This window comes from Pavona decussata, unplaced genomic scaffold (assembly GCF_977016875.1).
Source record: "Pavona decussata unplaced genomic scaffold, jaPavDecu1.1 SCAFFOLD_184, whole genome shotgun sequence".
Classification (NCBI taxonomy): domain Eukaryota; kingdom Metazoa; phylum Cnidaria; class Anthozoa; order Scleractinia; family Agariciidae; genus Pavona; species Pavona decussata.
In genome coordinates this window covers 1,675,102-1,700,241 of record NW_028145593.1, presented here as the reverse complement: position 1 = coordinate 1,700,241, position 25,140 = coordinate 1,675,102, and the positions used below count along the sequence as shown (strand labels likewise).

At 38.9% G+C, this 25,140-nt stretch overlaps 2 protein-coding genes across 2 annotated transcripts; both read left to right on the top strand.

Annotated features, from left to right (window-relative positions):
* The first annotated feature begins 216 nt into the window (after positions 1-216).
* On the top strand, positions 217-8,409 carry LOC146462872 (uromodulin-like). The gene is made up of 3 exons (XM_085085048.1): positions 217-576; positions 3,881-3,998; positions 6,270-8,409. Exons 1-3 carry the CDS (start codon positions 253-255, stop codon positions 6,635-6,637), a joined length of 810 nt encoding a protein of 269 aa, XP_084941174.1. The 5' UTR covers positions 217-252; the 3' UTR covers positions 6,638-8,409.
* Positions 8,410-11,148: 2,739 nt separating this feature from the next.
* LOC146462871 (protein argonaute-2-like) lies at positions 11,149-22,860 on the top strand. The gene is made up of 12 exons (XM_085084999.1): positions 11,149-11,850; positions 12,257-12,373; positions 13,404-13,711; positions 14,326-14,382; positions 14,934-15,207; positions 15,876-16,010; positions 16,362-16,527; positions 17,645-17,819; positions 18,879-19,232; positions 19,935-20,726; positions 21,594-21,784; positions 22,331-22,860. Exons 1-12 carry the CDS (start codon positions 11,415-11,417, stop codon positions 22,413-22,415), a joined length of 3,090 nt encoding a protein of 1,029 aa, XP_084941125.1. The 5' UTR covers positions 11,149-11,414; the 3' UTR covers positions 22,416-22,860.
* Positions 22,861-25,140: the final 2,280 nt, after the last annotated feature.

The following is a 25,140-nucleotide window of genomic DNA, read 5'->3' as shown; positions in this document are numbered from 1 at the left end:
GTGCAAGGTCAATGAGAATTGCCGAGTGCGGGTGGAAAACCACTCAACACCGTCTTAAACCTCCCCCAGGCTTCTTGTTACGTGATACGCATGTGTAAATATTTATAAAAGGTATGTAAACAAATGAATTTTTACAATGCCGTGAAAAAGACAAGTGATCGACAAACATTAAGACATTTCCACACAAATTAACATATTTTTTGATCAGCGAGTAGATTTATCTCTCAAACAGCTGCCCACCGAGTAAAAAACATGAAGCTTTTAGTCACTTTTATAGCAATAATTTGCATGAGTCTCAACTGCAAGCTATTTACAAACGCCGAAATTGTAACAGCTTGGTTTGAATCTCACCGTTTCCATATTCTAAAAGTTAAACGCTTACAGTCTAAACTCGCGAACAGCTATGTGGACTGCAGTTTTGCTTGTATTCGAAACACTTTATGCGTCTCATTCAACGCGGCTGTCAACCCTGATGGTGACAAGAAAATCCGCTGTGATCTTCTTCCTTCTAGCAGCTATGAAAATGAAGGACAGCTAATCGCAGATTCACAGTTTCACCACTTCCTGATATTGAAGGTAAGAGGCGAAATAAAAGCCGACGTGCACAACAGAGAAAATACGTAAACAACATGGGGGATCGGCAGTAAGTGAGCAATCTTCTCCGCGTCTAATTTAACATTTTTTTGGTACGTTTTCAATGGTCTTAAGTTTAAAACTAGCAAAAGCGCAGTTTCCAGTACAAAAATGACACGTTTAAAACCAAAGAAACTAATGGAGAATTATTCAGTAATTTATTGGTATTGGAAATTCGACGACAAAGATCCCACTTAATTGTATTTTGTGTTCCTTCAGTCCTCAAACTGAAAACAATCCATCTTGTACAGAACTAGCCTTTTAACAAAACCACGGGAAAGTACTGCACAAAGGCTGTCATTTGAACAGTCATACTTTATAGCTTCATCCTTAGATTCAGATTGGCACCGCACCTCGCGTTGATTTTGAATAGTACCACGCAAAATTTCTTGCTCTATATTTTTATTTGAATGGTCAACAATAGGATTTCTCCCACGGACGCAGATTCAAAAGTAAGAACGACTCCATAAAGCGTATAAACAGCACCAAAGGAAAGTACTTTGGCTTTGATTCCATCAGAATTGAATAGTCGTCATCTACAGATCAAATGTAAAAACTAGTTTACACAGCATAATACATAGTAGTTTTTTAATAGTGTTATGGGCACCCAACGATTCACTTCTGTGGATATCTGTTCGGAATGTCGTAATCGACTAAGAAATTCGGATTTAGATGTGGAGAGAATCTAAAATTTTCCTCCGCCGATTGTCGGCTTCAAATTTTGTAACACTGGGCCAGAAAGCTAATTCCTTTCGTTTACGAAAGGGTAAATGTGATGTTATTAAAAATGCGAAATAAAGTCAACTAGCATTTTCGTAAAGCCTACAACTGCTCGTAAATTCGGGGAACAAGGTTCCGTTCCCTAAAACTTTCTGCAACTTCAATTTTCAGCTAAAGGATCCAAAAAGATCAAACTATATAAGCTTATTAATACACAAATGTGTTTAAAAGGACTTAAAAAGACCTGGGAATAGAGAAGACAACATTTTAGGTATTTTTCTCAAATTTACTCGCTGGTTTTTCCTGATATATAGTATCACAGTAAGGCGCCGACCGTTCGTGGTTTTCAATTCAATGGCTGCGCTCTTTACGATTTCATCTTAACGTCACCGACACCTTGTGTTTAGTCTAGAAAATTAAGGAACATCTCTTTAGTCTTTACCCAAGAAGTTAGAGGTGCTCGACCTTAAACTGTCGTCGGGGCGTAAATGTCGGGAAATGTCATCACGCTTGATGTGAGTGACGTATGCAGGTTATAAGGTAACGTGAACTCAAGACGCCGGTACTTTTTGTTGCCTTCTGGAAGAATATTTGCATAGTGTTAATTTGTAACTTTTTGACGGCACTGTCACAGATATCTTGCTGTGTGTTGTGCAAAACTGCTCAAATATTTGACAAAGATCCTTTTTCCTAACTTGACTGAGATTTTCAGTTAGAAAACCAGGAGGAAAATATTAAGGGATTTCTACACGGACAATGATTTCTCTGTAATACACAAGATTAAGAAATTGAAAAAAAAAATGGCCAATTTTTTTCAAGTTGCAACCCATTTCCATCCTAGCCATCTGCCGCCAAAGGTAATGAATATTAGTTTTTCTGTTCACTAGTAGGTTTATTTTTAACAAAACTGAACCATTATTTCAACGTTTCCATCGATTCAAATATGTTTTATAGCTGTTCAAAGTGACACTAAAAATCGGTGACTCTGCTCCTTTAATGCGCATCATTTGTCTGCCGCGAAACGTTAAGATAATTTTACTTGAAAGAAAGAAAAAAGAAATAATGTTTTTCAGGGGAAATTTCACTGGCACAAATTGCCATTTATTTTCAAAATTAGACATTATTGCTCAAATGTTTTCTTGGATGAAACATTAACATGTGGACGTGCCCTAATTTGCACACGACGTCTGCGCCTAGGAATAAGAACGAGAATTTGAAAATATAAGTTCGCGTTTCATAACTACTATTACGCGAATATTTCAATTCAAACTGTCCGCTAACAGAGCAGGTAGAAACGGCGTTCAAGTTGAGACAGAGAATGAAAAATTTACCGTCATGAGCTCACTTTCTCAACAAAACATTTAATTTGGTCATTTCTCAGCTCGTTGTTGTTTGGCCGAGTTTGGTGAAAAAATGTACCAAAATTTTTAACGCACTTGCAGGACCTTTATTTTCTCATGAAATCAATCCTGTGGTTTTGTGACGTTTTCGTTGCTGTCGCCGTCGTTGTTCCTTATTTAAACTCCCTGTATTTAATGACATTTGCAAACGAATTATTCTGCTAAGGTCTTACGCTTTTATGGCTTTATCAACTTTAGAAAATAAACTGTCGTCTTTAATTTGGGGTAGGGGGGTAGTACTAAGAGATCCATGCCTTTAATTTCTTGAGTAAAGGCTAATTCACACGCACCAATTTTATAGTTTCAATAACATGAGCATAGTTCCACATTACAACTTACTACATTTGTTGGTCGATTTCCGCTTTTTCTGTTGGTGTAACGTGGGAGTGAAAATCGGCACGATTAATAAGAAAAATCAGTCCAAAAATGTTCATCCGCTCACTCGGTTTCTTTGCCAAATATTGGCGCAAATCTGTCCAATTAAACGGCACGTGTAAATTAACCTTAACAAAATAAACATTTGATAATAAGTCATCCTCTGTGGGTGTAGGATCGATTTACATTTCGAATTCTTGACAAGTATGGCGTCTACGTCTGGTCAAAACATGGTTAGCGACTTTTAATACGAACGGAAACGATCTGCTTTAGAAAACTGTAAAGTGCCCACCAAAATAATAATCGCAATAAGGGGGCAGTTTCAGCTATTCTGAGTGTCAAACAACTTTTTAACCAAAAGCGTATTTGTTTCAATCAAGAGAGGATGAAGGTATCCTCTCTTGGTTTCAATGGAATCGTTAAAATAATGGTTGTACACAGAAACGACTATTAATTATGTTTGGCGGCGGATGACTAGGATGAAAATGAATTGCAACTTGAAAAAATTGGCCAGTTTTTTCAAGTTCTTCCCGTATATTTTAGAGAAGTCGCTAAAATTGATACTGTGTTTTTTTCCTACGAGGGAAACCTTTTACCATTTTCTTTCCGTTCTAAGAGCAATTTCAGGTTACAAAACAAGTTCTTTGTCAAATATTAGAGACGTTTTGACCAAAATATAGCACAATCGCCGACTCAGTGCCCCTTTAAGAGAAGGGGAAGGTAACCTAATGATATAATTTTGCCGTTTCCAGAATCCGTGTTCCTTCGAGCCTTGTCTGAATAATGGAATATGTTCACCGATTTCACTCCGAGTTGGGACATACAAGTGCACCTGTCATCCGGGATATCTTGGTGATCACTGTGAAATAGGTAAGTAATGACTTTTGTCTTGCTGGTGGAGAGGTTAAACTCTGAGTCAATGTAAAATAGGAATTATCGTATATGTGAACCACGGATCGATGAAAGATTTCACATGCACGGGTAAAAAATAAAGAGTCTAGGGGAGTCTTGATATATTGCAAACTATTGTTCTATTCGCATATCTGTGCTTGTTAACAACCCAACCCCCCCCCCCCCCCCCCTTCCAAAACAAAATTAAAATAAATAAAAAATTTTGCGGATGTCGTCGGTAAGCCGAGTCCCTGGTACGGCTTCTTCTATAAACGTCTGCCATGTTTTAAGTACAGTGACCAAACGACGACGTCCCGCGCAATAATCGAAGGGTAAAGAATTCTTTCTGTTCACTTTCCGAGCAAGGCACGAAGTAAGTTAACCTTCGTAAAATTGAGAGGCTGCGGTCATTTAGTCCGAGGTATACATGAGTGAGGAAAACGCCAAGAATGGCAAAGTTTGAAACGAGGGCTTTGAGCAGCAAGCAGCCTAGTTCCCAGGCGTCAGCACTCATACTGATCGGACGAGCCCAATTAAGGGCGACTGGGGACAAGTTAAGGCATTAGGCATTTTCTCAGTATGATCAAATGGAACTTAATTGGGGCCCTGTGACATAAAAAACCATGGCAGTCATGGAAAAAGCTTTAAAAAGAAAACCCGAGGGAAAAAACCAACAACAAAATAAAAGAAAGAAAGAGAGAAAGAAAGGAAGAAAGGAAGAAAGAAAGAAAGAAAGAAAGAAAGAAAGAAAGAAAGCAAGCAAGCAAGCAAGAAAGAAAGAAAGAAAGAAAGAAAGAAAGAAAGCAAGAAAGAAAGAAAGAAAGAAAGAAAGAAAGAAAGAAAGAAAGCAAGAAAGCAAGAAAGCAAGAAAGAAAGAAAGAAAGAAAGCAAGAAAGAAAGAAAGAAAGAAAGAAAGAAAGAAAGAAAGCAAGAAAGAAAGAAAGAAAGAAAGAAAGAAAGCAAGAAAGAAAGAAAGAAAGAAAGAAAGAAAGAAAGAAAGAAAGAAAGGAAGAAAGAAAGAAAGAAAGAAAGAAAGAAAGAAAGGAAGAAAGAAAGAAAGAAAGAAAGAAAGAAAGAAAGAAAGGAAGAAAGAAAGGAAGAAAGAAAGAAAGAAAGAAAGAAAGAAAGAAAGAAAGAAAGAAAGAAAGGAAGAAAGAAAGAAAGAATGAAAAAGAGGTCAGCGATTCAAACTCTGTCAAAGCCTAATTATTTTAAGGTTTTCTTTTCGCATTGCCGTCAGTTGGTTTTTACGCAACTGCGAAGTTCTTTTACTACGGAGAGCCACAGAGTATCAACTTAATCCCTTGAGCTTTTCACTTTACTGTGGTCGAACAGAAAGCATACCCTAGTGTTAACTTCACTACGCTGTGAGGGTTTTTCATCGTACTGTATATATTGAATTGTTTGAGTTATTGTCTAACTATAGTTATATAATAAGCTGAGTTCTACATGCATTTTGATTGGTTCTTTCTTATGATCTATTGGAGGACAGACGCATACATGACGTCTCCATTAACAACTTTTGCTTCTTTATTATATAAAACAAATAGATTCCATGTTGCCGTGCGCCTGTTCAGTAACAGATCACAGATGACGTCAAAATGTGGTAAGAACATCAGTGACACGCTCGGCTGCTCCTCGTGTGCCACTTTTTTGTTCTTACCACATTTTGACGTCATCGATGATCTATTACTGAACAGACGCACGGCAATATGAAATCTATCAACACTTCTTTCGTTCTCTAGTCGCTTCCTGCGTGATTTACAACAGAACAGAGCACAATCGAGGCTTCTTTATTTGTTAAATACAAATGTTCCTTTACATTTTAACGTACTTGTGTCAGATGATATTTCAATCTAGCCAATGTGGTGATTGTAGACGAATGCCAACCTGAAACGGAGTACAAACGCGAGAAATTTTAAACTCTGTCTTCTTTAGTTTACCGAATGGTTTTAATACGTCTGTGTATAGTGTTCATAGTCTTCTATTTTATTTAGTTTGAGGATTATGAAGTAATCACTTTAATTAATGTCAAATGTTACCTTCGGTAAATAAAGGTTTCCTTCCTCCCTTCCATCCATCCTTACTTATCTACTTTCTTACTGACTTGATTGCAAAGGATTGATAAACTTATGTCCAACTAGGTGCCTTGCTGCTATTATTTTATTGCTCTCGTACTGCTCTGAATTGTTTCAGAGTTTAAAGGTAATGTCAAATAACATACAGCTATTTTTGTTTCTGTTCATACAGCTCCACCGGAGTGTTCCAATTACAATCTTCTGAATGAGACTGATCGGCACCAAAAATACAGCCGAGGCTCCAAATCGGACCATGCCCTCGCGCCAGGCTGGTATCGGTTCAAATCAAGTTTATATACAAGAATGACTGACACCTGCATACCTCATCACAGATGTACGGCTGGCGTAACGGGCTGGCTTAATGGTGTGCATCCATCCCTAGAAGATGGCATCGTTACAAGAGAAGTGTGCTTTCACGGGTGGTATAACTGCTGTTATAGGAAAGTTCAGATTCGTGTGAGAGAATGCTCGGAGGGGTTTTATGTGTACGATTTGCTGCCCTCGCCTCTTGGAAAGTCTCGCTACTGTGCAAATGAATAACGCAGAGAAATTAGTCCAAAATAAGGCCTTTCTAATAGGCCATTTCCGAGTTGCTGTGAACCTCTTTATGAAAGCGAGGTTAAGTGCAAAGATTTTGTTATGAAAATTAGTTTTCATTCACGATAGGCAAACAAAGCAAATTTTCATATGAAAGGTTTTGTACTTAGCCTCTCTTTCATACTGAGGTTACAGCAACTCGGAAATGGCCTATTCACTTCGTCATCACCCTTTTGTTGTTGTTTTTCTTTTTAAAGAAAGTACTTTATTTAAGCGTCAATGTATTATAACATGCACCCAACTACTCAATACTACGAAACGTTTTTAAAATCTTATTTGCATGTGAGGAGTCCCTTGTTTCTCCCATAGTGCGTCGAGCGAACCGGACCATACGTGTTTCGATTGCCCATGCCTTGCTACCCTTCAGAGAAACAGGGGGTGCTTACCATTTACATGGGAAAACCCGGAAATTCCAGTTGCAAAATCAAATGGTACGCATCATTCCATTTAGAGCACTTCTGACTATGGGCTTCTGTTCAAAGTGATGCATTTTTATTGCTCTTCTTGGGATTTATAGCTGATGTTCAGACATTTTGCATGTTATACATGTTCTGTTAAGACAAGCTCAATCATTTCATATTTCTGCCGAAAATTTTCATCCGGGTGGTTTGCGTAAATGGTAAGCACAAAGGACTATTCGCACGGGACCTTTCGATATATCAGAACTCAGTAGCCGGCCGGAAAGTTCATGTTTGAAAATGAAATCAGATGAACCATTTTAAACGGCTGGATTTAGCAACGTACTCTTAAAATATCCGATTCTTAAAATGTTGAGCGTTAGTTTGAAGGCGTTTAATTAAGAGGCTGGCATTTAGAAAGTCCTTCAAATGGAAGCATTCCTTTTGAATTGAACGATCCGAGTGGCCAACAAGATCCGACTTATGGAAACAGCGGCCTGTGTTCTATTAAAATTACACCTGGTATATCCAAGGCCGGAGTTGTCCTCATCCAGCGGTGTGTTCCCCTGTATATAAACGAGAACGTGACTGTCACACAACGTTCCTCAGTACCGCTCTATGAGGGTGAAGTCACACAACGTTCCTCAGTACCACTGTATAAGGGTGACGCGGGTTCTGCCTGGAAACGAGATTGTCTGTTTTGAGCTTACTGTTGTAGTCCTGCAAGAATTCTGGGTAGAAGGGTGTAAGTAAAAACGTAAACGTAGTAAGCACCATTAAATCTAGTCGTTCACCATGTTTTATTAGGTTAGTGCGGACGTATTTTTAATTGATTAGGTGTCTTGTATCGACTTGTAGATTCTACGTCAACTAGCAGCATTATCTTTCGCGGTCCTTTGCAGTTCTCACGTGTATTTTTAAACAATTGTGTTTCTCTCGTGGAGCTATCGACAGGTTAAGCTATATGCTGTCACAGGAATTTGAAGTTCAACCTCTCTCCCGAAAGCGAAGCTTCGAGGACGTTTTTTATGTCAGTTCAGTTAAGATCATTCAAACATCCATAAGAAAAACTGTAACACCAAAGTTCAATTACATTCACTTCCAAGCAAAACTGATCGACTAGGAAAGAATAGGGTACTCAAAATTAGTAGGTAGCTTTATTCCACGGTAATCCCCACTTCAGCTAATTACAATTAATTTAGGAAGTAGACAATATTTGACCTATCATAATTATATCAAGTTAAAATGATGAAAGGAAAAAGACAAATAAACGGATAGGACCGGATACAAAGCAATTAAATACAACTAATGAAAGAAGTCTTTTTGCTTTACTTTATGGATTATTTCTATCCATCCGGGTATTCTTTTTTTAAAAAACAATTATCCTGGGAAATCGCCCGGAATATCACCTGATACTCAGCCGACGAGGCTGTAGGCCGAGTTGGCTAAAATCAGGGGATATTCCGCAAGATTAAGCAGAATAATTGTTTTATTATTCAACACATTGATAGAAAGCACAGTTTTATTGCAGAAAAGCCAGAGACTTTCTTCGTATGTCGCAGCTAGGATATCTGTTGACTACGGACGACGAATAAACAGTGCACCAACCACCACACCACGTGATCAATTTAAACCATATTTGGGCAGTGTAATAGTGTATTGAATGAAAGTGTTTCCCCCGTGGATAAACACCACACCACGTGATCAATAAAAACCAATCTCTGGCTGATAAAAAGTTTTCACTGGGAGGGGAGAGTGGGAGGGGGCGACTCGTTGATTTGCCACTCGAATACAACTCGGCCTTTGACGCTAATTGTTGAAAGTCCGGGTTAGTACGTAGGCCAATACCACCATCTGATGGTCGTGAGGATGGTGCTCATATACTGCAAACATTTACCTGGCAGAAGTGTATTTATGTTGCAGTCCCGTGGGCTAGGTTTTGACCAGCGTCTTAAAACGGACCAGACAGGTACAATTTTGTCCAACTCAAAATTATTACAACGTAGAGGCCGGAATTACGCAATAAATTAGAGAATTACTGAAGCAATAAAGATTTCTAAATGTACTCGATTTTCTAAAACCCCAAAATGGCGACCGCTCGCTCTATAGGTCGTGACTGAATGAACGTAAGCAAGTTAATTAGCTTTCACCTGTAAATCAGGGGCACTAAGGAGCCACTTTGAAACAGCAGTTTTTTATGTCTTTCTCCACTGTTCGTAATGCCTCCGCCATTTATTGATTTAGTTGTCTCAAGGTAGTTGAGAATCTTGCTAAGCAAAGTAACAAAATGTTCATTTACCTTTCGTCATTGCCGTAGGCTTTCTTTATTCTCGCAGGTTAATTTATTATTATTATATTTTATTTTTTTGTTTTATTAGCTTTGTCCAATAGACATCGCAAGAATGTAATGACATAACAGAAACTGAAAGTAACAGTAAATACATAGACAGGAATACCGCAACAGCTAAGGCCAATTACTGCGGACCCGGGCTAAAACTTTAAGACGGACGAATTTACATCATGCAAAAAAACTTAGCGATAAATCAAGCTGCGATGAAAACGCGATAAATACAATTAGTATCCAAGCCTAAACCCGCTACTGGTGGAAAAATGGACAGGGCCAAGAAAGTACGGATTTCCCTAAATGAAAGAAGAAACCTCTGTCTCATTGATCGGACCTTTTTAGGTCGTGGGGGAGGGGAGGGGGGTAGACGAACCCACCGAACCCCTCCAACCTACGGGGCCTGTGCCGGTTCCTTCCGATCTTGTGTTCTTTACTTTATGTCAGACTACTTTGGTATCTCTCGAATAAAGATACACACTTCAGCGAAGAAATTCAACTCTCAAAAGCAAGTATGCATGCACAAGTGGAGATGGTGTCTTTTGGGTACATTAGCTTAAGCTTAAGCTTATTGGCACTCTAAAGATGGACACCTTTGTAATACGTAATTCGGTTTTAGCCACGATGACTGGGACTGAAAAAAATTGGGGTAACCTTCAGACAAGAAAAAAAATAGTCAAACTGAGCTTTGAGCTACAAATTTACACTTTTTTGAAGATGAACAAAAACAAGAAAATCAACAAAAACAACAAAAACCAACAAAAACAACAAACAACAAATAATTACGGTGTCCCTATAGCCTTTAGGTGCATTGCCTGAAGCCGGACAGAAAATTAAATTGCGGACGCTAATATCGGATAAAGGAGATAAGCTCTGATTGCGTTCGACGTTAAAAAGAATGCACTTCTAATTGCCTTTGGAGTCGAGATTGTATGGGACAATCAATCGACGAATGAATAAATGGATGTTGGGACGCGTGTCTGGCATCCCCCGCAGATTTTGCAGCGGAGAATGACATCATCACCAACTTGGCAAAGGAGAGAGAGCTTGGGATCGAGATCACCGAACGCATGCATACACGCACTCTCCAATCTTTGGTTAATACTAGTATATGAATTGTACGAACGCAAAAACTAGACATTGGTTACCCGTCTTTTGTCATTAGAGAGGAACTTAGAGGAAGTTACTAGTGTGTAACACTGGACTGGCACCCCTGGCCGTTATGGTGGTAAGGGATGCGGGACTGTACACGTCAGTGCCGTCCATATATAATCCAATTTTCTGTGCCTCATACATCATCATCGTCATCATCACCATCACCGCCGCCGCCACCACCACCATCATCATCATCATCTTCGTTGTCTTCATCCTCATTAGTACAATAATTAGTCTGGGAAATGTGGCTAATTCATCATAAGCCATCATCCCATTATTCCAAGTCATGCAGGGAAAAAAACCTTCATTTAACGTTTCTCACCTCCCAATAACACTTGAGCTCAGGGCCAGATCAGGCTCCTGCTCAGATGCAGATCTCAAGAAACAGTAAAATTTAAAGAGTGGTCCTGGAAACAAGCCTCAGAAAAAAGGTTGAGGAGGAGTGGGTAGGGTTTCACGTTGTCAACAAATATGGCGGACGGGACAAAACACACAAAAAGAGGCTTTCGATTCAGTTTCAACAACACTGAGTCATTTTGTCTTCGGATATGGGATAAAAATGAAGCGGAAACAAGGAAAGATTTCCTGGAATTAGTCCCTCATTTCCGTTGCTTCCAAGAATTCGACTAACCATTTCATTGGCTGAACTTTGATGTCTACGTCATGGTTATTCCCTTTCAAGATCAGTCAAGTAAGCACATTTTGCTTGTCGCAAATTTCGTTTCAGAGGAAGGCGAAGACGTTGTTTTCCCGGATATTTATGAGTGGGGCTGTTTGAATTACTGTTTAATTTAGAACGTAAGACTAATAGAATATTGGTTCCAAAATGCCAAGGAAGAAATCAAAGGGTCGAGGAAGAGGAGGAAGAGGAAGAGGCCAAAGTGGACAAGAACAGTTACCGAGACCTGGAAGAAGCGAAGCAGGAGCAGCGAAACCTCCTGAAGAAAAAGAAAGTTTGGATGATGAGGAACCTGAAGAAGCAAGCTGTCGTGTGGCAGAGGCAACGAGTGAGCCAGATCAACCACATTCTTCAGCAGAAGAGAAGCCTGCGTTTGACCGCAGTCGTGCTTCGAAGGAGCAGACTCCTATAAAGGACGAGAAGCCACAGGAAAAACCTCAGAGTTTTTCGGAACAAGAAACTGAACCTGAGAAGCTAAAGTCGAGTCATCCAGCTAAACAAAAGACTAAAGGAGGAGAAGGGAAACAGCTGCCAGGAGCACCTCAGGGAAAATCACCTACATCGCGTCCTCCTGGCAATGAAGGTACATGTACTTGGACTAAAACATGTCATGAGACAAATTTCATTAAAGTATTATGCATTCTAATTATACACGAGTAACAGGGACATTCTATTTTTTATCTGGTTTGCACCTGACGTCATGGCGGCCATGTTGCATTAATGGACAGGAACAATAAGATTTTTCTCCTCTGGGAGTTCACTGCCATTTTTATGCAAACTTTGTGAACAAGTTTTCTTTTGTTTTGTCCACCAACATGGCCACAATGCAAACCACCTATTATGATGAAAACCCTCAAGTTGGGCTTTAAGAGGGTGACCTTAACAGTCAGCAAAGTGGTAGTGGAAGCTGGAGAAGTGGGGGGTGGGGGTGGGGGGTTGTTGTGTCTAATTTATGGTTTCATTCATTCCAAGAAATGTGATTTTTGCAGAGAAGACACCATCACCTCCAAGCCAAGCTGCTTCTGCTGCTGCTGCTGCTGCGAGTGTTTTTCCAGGAGGTGCCCAAAAACCGATGACAAAGCTTGGATCTAGCTTGACTACTGAAGGTTGATTGAACTTTTTGAAAATGTTTATAAAAGAAAAACCTCCATTTAGGGTACACTCTTGGGAAAGAGAAATGAGTGTCCCCTTAATGGCGTTGTTACTGTAGTTGATGACTGACCACCCAAACAAAACAGCCAGTTTTCTTGACTAGGATTTAAGTAATTATCATAAATGCATGACTTTTAATGCATTGACCAGAATATTATTAAAGGTCAAGCATTGAAAATTGTCTTTTCTTTGATTAGAGCACATCAATAGTCTTATTCATCTCTTTGGTAGATTCAGCCAAGTACCAGGAAATCAATGCCTGTTGTCCCCTTAATGAAGGCTTTAATGGCATTTGGGATGTTCAAAAATTGTCCCTGTTTCCTTGATAAAGTTCACAGATACATGTAGATTATATGAATGTTTCCTGGAACAAAGGCTTGTGTCCCCGTAATGGTTGTGTCCCAAACTGGAGGTTCTACTATATAAATTCTTCTTCATATTTCCATAAAACTTCGGTAAGTCTGGGAAAAAGTTGAATGTTATTGCAAAAAAAAAAAAACATTGTCAACAATGGTGACATCAACTGAGACCAGTCTACAGGAGGTGGGACTTCTATAAAATTAGTAGGGGCCCTCATTTACCTTTCAGAGATAAGCTAAAAGATAATGTCATTTAATTTGGTACTCAATGATTAGGGTGTTGAAGACCAAAGTGACGATTGCTATCTAGGTACATGTATATTTGCTACGATTTGGGACATACGTGTACTCTAGAAAAAATACAATCATGTGACTGGTTTCATGAGTTGTACATCTTAGCTAGGGGTAAAAATGAATGGAAATTGATCTTAAGTGCGTACTTTAGTTTATGTTCTTTCGATATCCCTTCCCCTGGTAGGGAACACACTCTGTCTCATATTGAGTTTCCTCTCCTCTTCTTTATCCTGGTAACTCCTGCCTACTCTACATGTTGTGTACAGAACAATATACTTGGAGATGGCTGATTTTTTTATCATGTACTGATCATTAATAACATTGTTTTTAGAGCGCACAGCTCGTCAAGGCCACGGACTGCATCCTCCAAAAAGACCAGACTATGGGACTGTTGGTCGCCCTATAAAGTTAAAAGCCAATTTTTTCCCACTGAGGATCTCCTCAAAACTGACAGATCTGTATCATTATGATATAGAGATAACTCCAAATAAGTGTCCTAAGGCAGTCAAAAGAGATGTTGTGAGGGAGATTGTGAGGAAGTACAAAGACTCGACTTTCAAAGGCCATGCACCCGCATTTGATGGGGAGAAGAATTTATATAGCAGGATTAAACTTCCTGTGGGGAATGGAGAAGGAGCTGTAAGTGAAATAAACACTATTAATAATCACTGTTTTACCTTTGTACAGCTGATAATATGTCACTTTTGTATAGAGAAAATCAAAGACTGTGGGTACTGTGTCTCCTTCCTCTCAGAGATATCCGGTGTTTCACATAAGGGAGGGGTATGCCATATCAGGTCAAAAACCAGTCAAAGTTGGCTTCCTGACTCACAAATGAAATGGTCATGCAACTGAAGAAAATTTGGTGAGAACTGTAACGCCTAATGACCCCCTCAAAATTCTTCATTGACTCTGTGGTTTCGAAAGTTACCTGGAACACTGGATATCATAGTTAGCATACTCACAAAAAAAATGTAATAGTATGTGTTGTGGAATGGAAGGAGAACAAGGGATAAGCCCAGGGGAGGGTGGGTGGGTGGGAGGTGCTCTGTCCATACAGTGATCTGCATGGGAAGGCCCCACCCACAAGGGGTCTCTTTTTGTACCCTTGAGGTAATAATTGCAAAAGGGTAACATCCAGTGCTTGGATAAGCATCCAGCCTTCCATATCCTTAGAATGACTACTTTCAGTTAAGACAAATAATCTAAATGTACATAATTTTCTAACAAGTTTGTCTTGGTTTCTATTTAAGGCTGAGCTAAGTGTCAAATTATGTGGGGAAGATGGTGGCAAAGACAGAGATTTTAAGGTTTGTATACTCAGTTCTTAGTAGTTTTTCAAGAAACAATTTTGTTAAATAAATTATTGAAAATTTTGGACCCTTAGTAAAACAAAACAACAACAACAACAGCAAAATTTAAAAAGGCATTGAAAAATGTACGTTGCATGATCTTTTCTACATCTAAACTTTAAATCCAGCTTATCTGCAAGTGCAAATCTTATCTGCTGATAGGTGTTGATGTTAAGTACTTTGTTTATAAGATAACTGTTCCATGTTGAAAGTGAGGTGCTAGCCGTTTGCTAAATGAATGTAGCTGAATGCAACTCATACAAATTAAATTCAAGTTTAAAAAGTGTGCCTTACCCTTAGAAATATTAAAGTATGTATTATCAACACCACTTTGACTTAAAAATATGCAAATGTTAGTGAGTACTCTATAAACAACCTCAGAGAGTTTTGAGGTTAAGGTTCAAAGTTTTTTTTAAGGATAATTATTATCATGTTAAAGAAGGGAATTAAGGGTTGAAAGCTGTTGAACAATACATGTATGATATAATTTGCTTAATTTCCCAAATCAGGTGAAAGTCCAGTTTGCCGGACAAGTGAATCTTGGTGAATTAAAAGACTACCTGGATGGCAAAGGAAATGGAAAAGTGCCACAGGACGCTATCCAAGCATTGGACATTATCATGCGACAGATGCCTTCTCTTCATTTTATGCCAGTTGGGAGGTCATTTTTTCCTCTTAATGATGGCTTTTCTTGTCCCCTGGGGGAAGGTTGCGAAGTACGCTTTGGTTTTTACTCGAGCGTTAGGCCTTCAGAATGGAAAGTCCCACTCTTAAACATTGATGGTAAGTTTAGTGCAGTTTAGGCATTGTAGTGCAAGTAAGTGTGAGAAACCAAGTTGCATGGTTATCTGGGGATGTTTTGTGTTTCAGTCATGAGGGCAGACCAAATAGAAGATGAAACAATGTCAGGTTACTGCAGTAATATCAAGTGCAGTAAGAAGGTTTTGTTTTATTCTTTTTCTTTCAGAATTACATCACTTTTACAGTGCGATGTGCCTTACCGTGGCCACCCAACAAACTTTTTTTTTACAAGTTAGCCATAAAATACTAAACAACATCTTTAATACAACAATTCGTTGTTGCGTCAAATTCGCATATCCTGATCGGCTAACTTGTAAAAAAAGTTTGTTGGGTGGCTACGGTAAGGCACGTTGCACTGTAAATTAAAAACTATGGAAATAGGTCACCTATTATGTCTTTACACAAATTAAACTTAGTTTAATTAGGGAGGCCAAATCATGCATAAGCTTGCCAGTTTCTTTTTGGTCTCCTTACCACTTTTTCTTTGTAATCATTTAATTTAAATTATTTTATTGCAGCTTTGTTTGAATTTCTTTGTGTCATGGCAAAATAATTAAAAGAAAACTTAGTAAGTTGTTATAGATTCAATGAAAAAGTCACATGCATTTGATTGTGAGTGTGTAACAGATTCATGTTATCTTTCATTAAAGTGTCTGCCAAAGGTTTCACCAAGACTCAGCCAGTGATTGAGTTAGTCAATGAAATATTAAGACTAAGACCAGGTGAGCTTGAGAATCCAAGATCAAGGAAGTTCAACTGGGACAAGTTTGTTCAAGTCATAAAAGGTATTATAATCAACAGTAGTTATAGATCAAGTTTGAATTTTTTGTCTAAAAGTATTTTTACCACTAAGTAACATTGTTTCCAAAAAAATGTGAACATACATGTATGTTTATTTGCACAGTACAAATCTTTGCACAGTATATAAAGTTAACCCGTCCGATCCTATCCCATGTGTCAAAATGTTCTATAAGCCCCCTCCCCAATGTAAAGCCCTATCACACCCTCTCTCTACCCTCCCCCCCCCCCTAAAAAAAAACAAACCTTCATAGGCCTGGAAAAGGGGAAGAAGTATGTTAATTATCATTGTGGTACCCCTAAAATATGTTTCAAATTTGTTTAATTTGTTATTCAAGGGCTTCGTGTGGAAACCACCCATCTTTCTTACAGAAGGAAATATTCAGTGTGGGGAGTGACAAAATGTTCAGCAGATAATCTACAGTTTGAAGTAACTGATTCTGGCCAAAAAGTCAAATCAACGGTGGCTGAGTATTTTAAAGAAAAACACAAGATTCAATTGAGGTGTGTATTATAATTCTTTTGTTTCTTCATAAACACAAGTCGCCGACGGGAGAAACTTGTGTTTTTGTATACGTTATTTCTCAAAAGCGAAGAGGAAATCAGCAAAAAAAAAAATACAGAACAATGTTTCTTAACTGGAATGAAGTCCACATGCCAAATTTCAGTTACTTTTGAGCACATCGAAAATCGACGAAATCTTGCCCCGAGCCCCTCAATTTCACTGCTGTAATTTTTTTTGATTTGGAGTTCACCCTATTTTTATGTTGTTAGAGAAGGTGGCTGACATATTGATGGTCATAAAAGTATATTGATTTAAAGTTGCATATTTTGCGTTATTAAATGCGTCAAAACTTTTCCGTGACTGAAATCAATGACCGTTAGCAGACAATACTCTTATGGGAGTATTCGCAGCAATTAGATAGATTTACGCCCCTTACATCACAATCATCACCATTGACTGTAAAGAAAGCCTTTTCATTATAACCCTTTAGTTCCTGAAATCACACAGTTAGGCTTATGTTATAGTCAATCAGAGAATCGAATGCGCTTAACCAACCTATGATTTTATCTACCTTATTATAGGTAATTAACACTTCATGAAATTAATGCGAATTTTTAAAAATTCTCTTAACGTTAATTTCCGCGTCATTAATCAAGTGGCGCGTTAATTTCCGCGATCTTAATTTCCATTTGTGTTTTCGCCCCAAATTCTCGGTACAGTCCAGAAAGCTAAAAGCATTGTTTTATCAGGGTGGAGATCCGCCGGTATTATGGACACTGTGAAGAATGCTTGAAGTGGCCACATTCTTGCGCTAAACCCCTATGTTTAGGGACAGTTCCACGAACATTGTTTGAATTTCGGATTTTTACACTTAGTGTTAAAATAAATTTGTTCCTGTTGTCTCAACAAATTCTGTTTCTTTGTGTTAGTCGCGTTAATTTTCCTCATTTAGAAATTTTAGAACCTCTTTCGCGTTAATTTCCTTTATTGGGAAGTAATTTTTCCTTCAATTTGCGTTAATTGAAGTCACGTTAATTTCTAATACCTTAATTAAGACGGGCGTTAATTTCCTATTATAAGGTACTTCTAATCATAATGATTCTCGTTGCCTTTTAGATATGGCCATCTACCGTGTCTTCTTGCCGGGCCAAAGAAAGACAGATATTTACCAATGGAAGTGTGTAAAGTTATTCCTTGCCAAAGGAAGCATTTGACTGATGAGCAGACTGCAAACATGATCAAGCATACAACACGCCCCGCGCCAAAGCGGGAAGAAGACATTGTTAATTGGGTGAGATTTAGTGGAAGCTTGTTTTTGTCGTGTACCGCTAACGAGAAAAGGTGCTGAATTAGAAAACTGGATTAAATTAGATAACTTAGAGGTTCTACAGGTGTGGTGCTACACCATGGGCGAACATTTTCGGTTCTACCAATTGAAATCCGAATGGTACTCGAGGTACCCGAGGTTTTTCGTTTACCACGTTCCATTTTGTTGTATTCTTGCGCCATCTCGTAACTGAGTTGTTTGAACTACAATGAGATTACAAGTTTGAGATGCCGAATGGGAAAAGCGTTACCACTTGATACGAAGAGTTACATGTAGAGGACTATTTGGAGTCGAAAATTTTGTCGAAGTGGAAAGCGTCTCTGTATTTACAAGGACTTGTAAAGTGTTAACGTCTTTCTTCTTGTGCTTGTAAGCGGAGTGCTGAATACAAGAGGGAGAAAGTTGATACACCTTAAATGCTATTTAATCTTTCACCCGTAGTTCAAATATATGTTTCATATATTCATATTCATTTATTGTATTGTAAGTTCTTACGAATATACTCCCGCTCAATAAAAAAAATCTCACACGGGTTTTGAAACGAAAAATTCACTCCATTAATGAGCTATTGCTAAAAACGAGCTTTCTTCAATAATAAACCCCCGAAAAATCCTTTTGAACAAATATAAATCCTGTGCTTATATTCGGAATTTTACGCTGCCATGTTTTTGCGGGTTAACCACTAGGTGCTTTTGAGATTAAAAAAAAAAAAAAAAAAAATCACTTTATTTAAGCGCCAATGTATTTAGCCTGGAGCACTAATTGGAGACACTTTCCAGATCGAATTGGAATTTAGAAGTGTTGGTTTTTGAGGAGAGGGGAAAACCGAAGTACCCGGAGAAAAACCTCTCGGAGCAAAGACGAGAACCAACAACAAACTCAACCCACATATAACGCCGAGTCCGGGATTCGAACCCGGGCCACGTTGGTGGGAGGCGAGTGCTCTCACCACTGCGCCATCCCTGCTCCCCTCATTCATGTTAGACGAGTATTTGAAAGTTTGTTTTGCTCCCAAAACTACAGGTGAATGAGTACGTGGAAACCAGTGGCAAGTACTTGGAGAAAGAGTTCGGTATCTCCGTAAGCCCTGAACAGGTCAAACTAGATGGCCGAGTGCTGCCAGCACCTCGACTCAAACTTGGTTCTCAAGATGAAGCATTGGTTCCTCGAGATGGATCATGGGATTTGCGTGACAAGCACTTGTTCAGTGGAGCTGAGTTAAGTGTCTGGACAGTCGCTTGCCTTGCACTGACACGTAATGAACGCAGTGAGAATTCACTCTGGAAATTTTGCAAGGCGTTGTCCAACATTTCCTGTCGAGAAGGAATGAGAATGGCAGCACCAGCTGAGCTTGTCTACTTGAGAGACACTCGCGAGGTGAGTTTAAGTTTTTGTATTATTTCAAGGAACAGGTCAGATTGCTTCACTACACACATGTAAGACGTACTTAATCCGTAATTCGCGATTGTTACTACGAGGGAATCATCATTCATGTGGAATGCATGTAACTTGAACACAAAATAGCACCTCAGGAATATATCGAGATGTTTTTCTCCGGAAGAACTCCAAAGCATTCATGTTCTATGTACACCGACTGAATAATACATCCCTCTCATTTATTTACCAGGCTTAAAATGTACCATCACATCTATTTTATTGCGCATATGCCCAATCTTTGCAGTAAGTAGGATGTTTGTCCCATGAACCTAGTTTAATGACCTAGCTCCCACGAGTCTCCTGTAGCTCAGTGGTAGAGCATCCGAACTAGTAATCGGAAGATCTTAGGTTCGACTCCTGTTAGGAGAACTCGGATTTCCTTTTTTCCGAGTATGCCTGTGTCACTCTCAAGACTCCTTGAGATGCAGTATGCAGGATGTTTTCCCCATGAACGTAGGTAAATGGCCTTAGCTAGCTCCCACGAGTCTCCTGCACGTTTTGCATTATTCCGCCGTTTAAAATTGAATATTTGCTGATCAGTATTCATTCAGGAACATTAGGCCATTGGCTACTTCGTATATATCTTGTGACTTTTAGCAGTGTCGTAAAAAAAAATGATCATCTGGTTGTAACTTTTGTTAGATGGAAGGTACGTTCAAAGATTGGTTGAAGAGGTATCCACAGTTACAGCTCATCTTGGTTGTTGTACCCCCTAAAAACAACAAAGAAATGTATGCCGCGATGAAACGAGTGGGAGACAATCTGCTAGGGATTCCAACGCAATGCGTCAAGCTGAAACAGGTCGAAGAGGCTAAGCCCCAAGTCTGTGCTAACCTTTCGTTGAAGATTAATGCCAAGCTGGGTGGTGTTAATCACGTTATCGATCCCAAAGTCAAGTCACTGGTGTTTAAAGAACCTGTGATCATTTTTGGCGCAGATGTTACGCACCCTTCTCCTGGTGAGAATGGCATTCCCTCTATAGCTGCGGTGGTAGCTAGTATGGATCCTCACGCCGCAAAGTATTACGCTAGGGTTCGAGCGCAGAAGCATGAGAGGTCGGGAGGTGCTCAGGAAATTATCAATGACTTAGCTGTTATGGTGAAAGAGCTACTTTTGGAATTCTACAGAACAACCCGAAGACATCCTGTTCGCATCATCTTCTATCGAGATGGCGTCAGTGAAGGCCAGTTTGGTCAAGTCCTCCTTCATGAAGTTCGGGCAGTACAAGAGGCATGCACCATGCTAGACAAAGAGTATCACCCGCAAATCACATTTATTGTGGTTCAAAAGCGGCACCACACGAGGTTCTTTTGTGAAGATAAAAGAGATGCTTGTGGAAGAGAAAAAAATATCCCACCCGGCACTGTGGTAGACAGAGGAATCACTCATCCATATGAGTTTGATTTCTATTTGAACAGCCATTTTGGAATCAAGGTACCTAGCTTGCACTACCAAATCACGTTTATATAATCGAGAAACCATTGCGTACTCAGTATTGGGGTGGTCTTATCTTAAACTAGAAGTCATGTGATCTGTTTTCATTTGAGTCGTTTGAGTTTAATATTGAAAAATAAACAACAACAACAACAACAAAAACAAAAACATTTTTTAATTATTTTCGTGGCGGTTAGTATGCTACGCTTTGTCATATTATACATGTACATTACAAAGTGCAGTTTTCCCCTTGGCATGGTGTCGCATTCATATAAGTGTTTGTGTTGAATTTGCACCGTGCTCCTTAGCCTGTCAAAAATATCGGTAAGACAGTGCGTTACTTTTTGCTTTTTGTGTTGAACAACAACGATAATAAGGACCTTAAGAAGAGACGATGATGACCCCAACGAAAACGGGTTGTAAAAAATACTTTCGCGTTTTCTGACTGAATAAATTGGCGATGATTTCTGCTCATTGCTTATTAAAACTATTGTTTCCTGACGTTCTCGTTGTCCGGCCTCGTCGTCTTTGTTGCTTAAGTTCTCTAATATCGTTAAGCGAACAAATTTCTTACAAAGTTTATCTTTTGCCTCATTCTCGACAATGTCATTGCTTACGTAGCGTTGATATATCTTGTTTTTACCTTAGCGCCATCTTTGCAAAATCGTGAAACGTAGCATTCCAAACAACAATTAAATAGGTATACGCACAGTTTGATGTAAAGAAACTGTCTTTCGCGTGGTGATTTTTTGTGATAGTGTAGACTTATGAATTGTTAGTGTTCTTTAGATGTCAATGCAATAACGCCCAACAAACCTTTACCGTGAACTATGTGTTTCACGTTAATTGTCTTTGTATTTTCCTTAGGGAACAAACCGACCCACACACTATCACGTGTTATATGATGACAACAACTTCAAAGCTGACAATCTTCAACAACTCACTTACCAGCTTTGCCATGTGTACGCTCGGTGCACCCGCAGCGTTTCCATGCCAGCCCCGGCATTTTATGCTCATTTGGTAGCCTTCCGCGCAAGATACCACGTGACCAATAGAAGGTAGAGAAAATATATTTAGACTTGAAAAAATAAGGGTGGTATCTGATTTTCTCTCTAATTAGGCTATTGATTAGAAACCTCCTTTTTCCAGAGATAATTAGAGAGATTTAGAATAACGTCTACGGGAAAGTTGGACATTATGGCATGTGATCCAGACAACCCTCAGCCAAGTGCCACAAGTGGCACGTCAACAATTCATATTCATCACTTGAGAAAGACAGTGTGCCAGTTGCCAGGCCATGCACCTGGCCAGTGGCAGACCTGCCATAGACCTTAGATTTGACTCTTTTTCGTAATTGTTTTGTTACATTTTTAATCTATGCGGTAGGTGCCTCGCGCCTGCAAAGGCGTAGACCACCTTAAAATTTTCAATTACCACTTTATTTAGATTTATTTAATTGTCAACTTAATTAAAAGACACACCTTTTTGCGCGTACGCTTTCGTTGAAAATGAATTTCTAGGAGTGGGATTTAAACAAATGATATCAGTGCTGGGCACATCATCCGAAGATATCTGAAAATATTTTCGTTGACTATTTTCTTTAGGGGTGAAGAGGCTGTTGACTTGGAGCAGTCAGCTAGAGACATCGAAGTTAATGACAAAATGAAGAAAGCGATGTATTTTACCTGAGGATCACAAAGGAAGGAAATAGCACCGACTATTGCTGAATCCGTTTATTGCAAGTAACAAACTGTTCGTAAAAGATGGGTTGTTAGTAAACGGAGCCGCCCGAGGAGCCGATAGATTGATTCATCGATCGACTGACTGACTGATTGATTGATTGATATATTTATATATTGATCGATCGATCAATCAATCAATCAATCAATCGGTCAGTAAGTCAGTCAGTCGATCAATCGATCAATCGACATCTTACAAGTGACATCTAGCAAGTGACATCTAACACAGAAATGCTGAAGACTGATATCTATTATTTAATAACAACTGTTATGTTTGTCTTGAAAGGTAAAATATACACAACTAGAACAAACATAGTATAATGTAAATAGTTTAGAATATTTATAAAACTTATTTAAGGAAAGTGCTTGAGGAGATTGAATAAAGATTAATACATTGAAAACTATCGATCATGAAAGTTAATGTAATCGAGGTGGTTTTATTTCTGCGAATGAGAGTTAAGACAACACAGATCTTTGCTCTGAAACTACACACAGCAGCCAATCGTCAAACAAGGCCGAACTAATTGAAACTTCTCTATGTCGAGGGTGTCTGTCGTTTTGTTATTATTATTATTATTATTATTATTATTATTATTAATTTTTATTATTATTATTATTATTATTATTATTATTATTATTATTATTATTATTATTATTATTATTATTATTATTTATTCTTTTAAGTCCCAGATGTTGACTTGGTTTTGTGTACTCTTAGGAGTAAAACTTTGGGATTAACTTTATGAGTACATACTGTTTCATATTTCTTTAAAGAACACTGTACGCACGATGGCAGCACATTTGATTTATTAGCAGAGTCTGAATTTTAGTCAGAGAAAAGACCTCACCCTCTGTTACTGATTGCACGAAAGGGCATTTATCTCCAACGCCCAAGTTCGCCTTCTCAGTTCTCCTCTGCCTGACTGCGTGAAAGCTCCATCGGTTTCGATATCGGAAGTGTTTTAATAAACCTAACCGCATCACTTCCTCATCTGGGTAAACTCACAGTTAATAAAGGCAATAATGGTTATGAAGCCTGACAAACTTTTTTGTTATACGTTTTTGTTAGCAGGTTTGGCCTAGATCGTGCACAAACCACAATACACTTTGAAATGTGTTGGAGCAACTGACCAATCGAAACGTTCCAGTTAAGATATTCAACTGTAGTGTGAAAGTTAAAACAAAAGATTGTGCACTGTGCACAGTTGCGGGCCTTCCAAGATAAATTGCAGCACCATTGTTGTCATGGCAACGTTTCGTAACCAGTCCCTTAATTAACTATAGTAAACTGTATGAAAAGTAAGCTATAAACCTTCGTGTAAGGATTATAAGTATGGCAGTTTGAATTGCGAGTAGCTCACCCTTTGCTCACCCCTATAGCGACTCCAAGTAGTGAGGCACTTGTGTTATATCCGGCATTAAGAAGGGCATAAGTCCAAAAATATTTCTAAATACTTCTTAATTAAGGTCCCATTTAGGAAACGTAGTCACACGCTCAAGAAATAAAACTTCTCACTGACTTTCAGTGCAATCAGTAGTTCAGGATTCTTTTAGATTTTTACCAATGAACAGAATTATATGGGGCGGATTATAGAAATTCAGGGCAAGTGCACTCAGTTTTAATTCTAGAATTCCCACCAAAACGATAGTTGAAGATACCAGGAGTAACAAAGCTACTCACTGGTCTTCAATGCTCTATCATCAGTTTATAATTTTGTTTTCACTTCGTCTGAACGGAAGTCTCGTCTAGACTATATAATACATTGTTGGGAGACAAACATGGTAACATGAACATCAATATGCAATTATACCAGTTTGCTTCTCAAAACCAAAAGAAAAAGTTTTTTTGTCTGTATGCAGACATTACAAAAAGTGTAAACGGGGCTAGTTTCTAAAGTAACTGTTATGCAGCGTCGTTGGGGAAGTAAAAGCGGATGCTTGGTTTTAGCTGCTAAGTTCAAAAGGTGAATTGGCCACGGTGAAGAGATACAATGCAAATTAAGTTGACATTTCGAAAGTCAGGCCTTCGTCAGATCGATGGCTTTCATAACAACAAATTCAGCAGATTCTCTTTTCCTATGAACTTGCAAATAGGAACCGACGGAGTTTCATGATAAAAAAATTTCAGCAGCTTATCTGCACTTTTTGTTCAATTGTCACTTGTATTGCCATCGGAAAATAGCAGACCGCGCTCGCGGTTCACGGACTTCAAGATCAATGCAAAACTCTGGTCCAAGTGTAAAAATAAAAACGTCGTCTAAGTGTAAAATGTAAAGAAATAAGCACATACACCGGTGGTCGACAGCTTGTCCAGTGATGTTCACAATCATCATGCATTGCTTTGAAAGGTCAGTGAGTCTTTTCCATCAACGACACTCAAGTTGCTGGCGTTTACAGGTGCTTGCAACCTTAACGAGGAACAATCTGTAAAAGCTTACGATCCGCACAAAACAATGGGCAAAATCCGAAATCGTGTCCAGAAAAAAGCAAAAATCCGTAGCTTCAGCATCCGAACTTGTACTCGGAAATCTTTTTCGGGAGAACCCGGATCTTTGTCTGTATCGAAGCTGAACACTTACCCTCCCCAACGCAAACAACCTCTTGTTCCCCAGCCCCACTCCCACATAGTGGGTCCAGACAACCAATCGAACCAGACAATAATAGCGTGACATAAA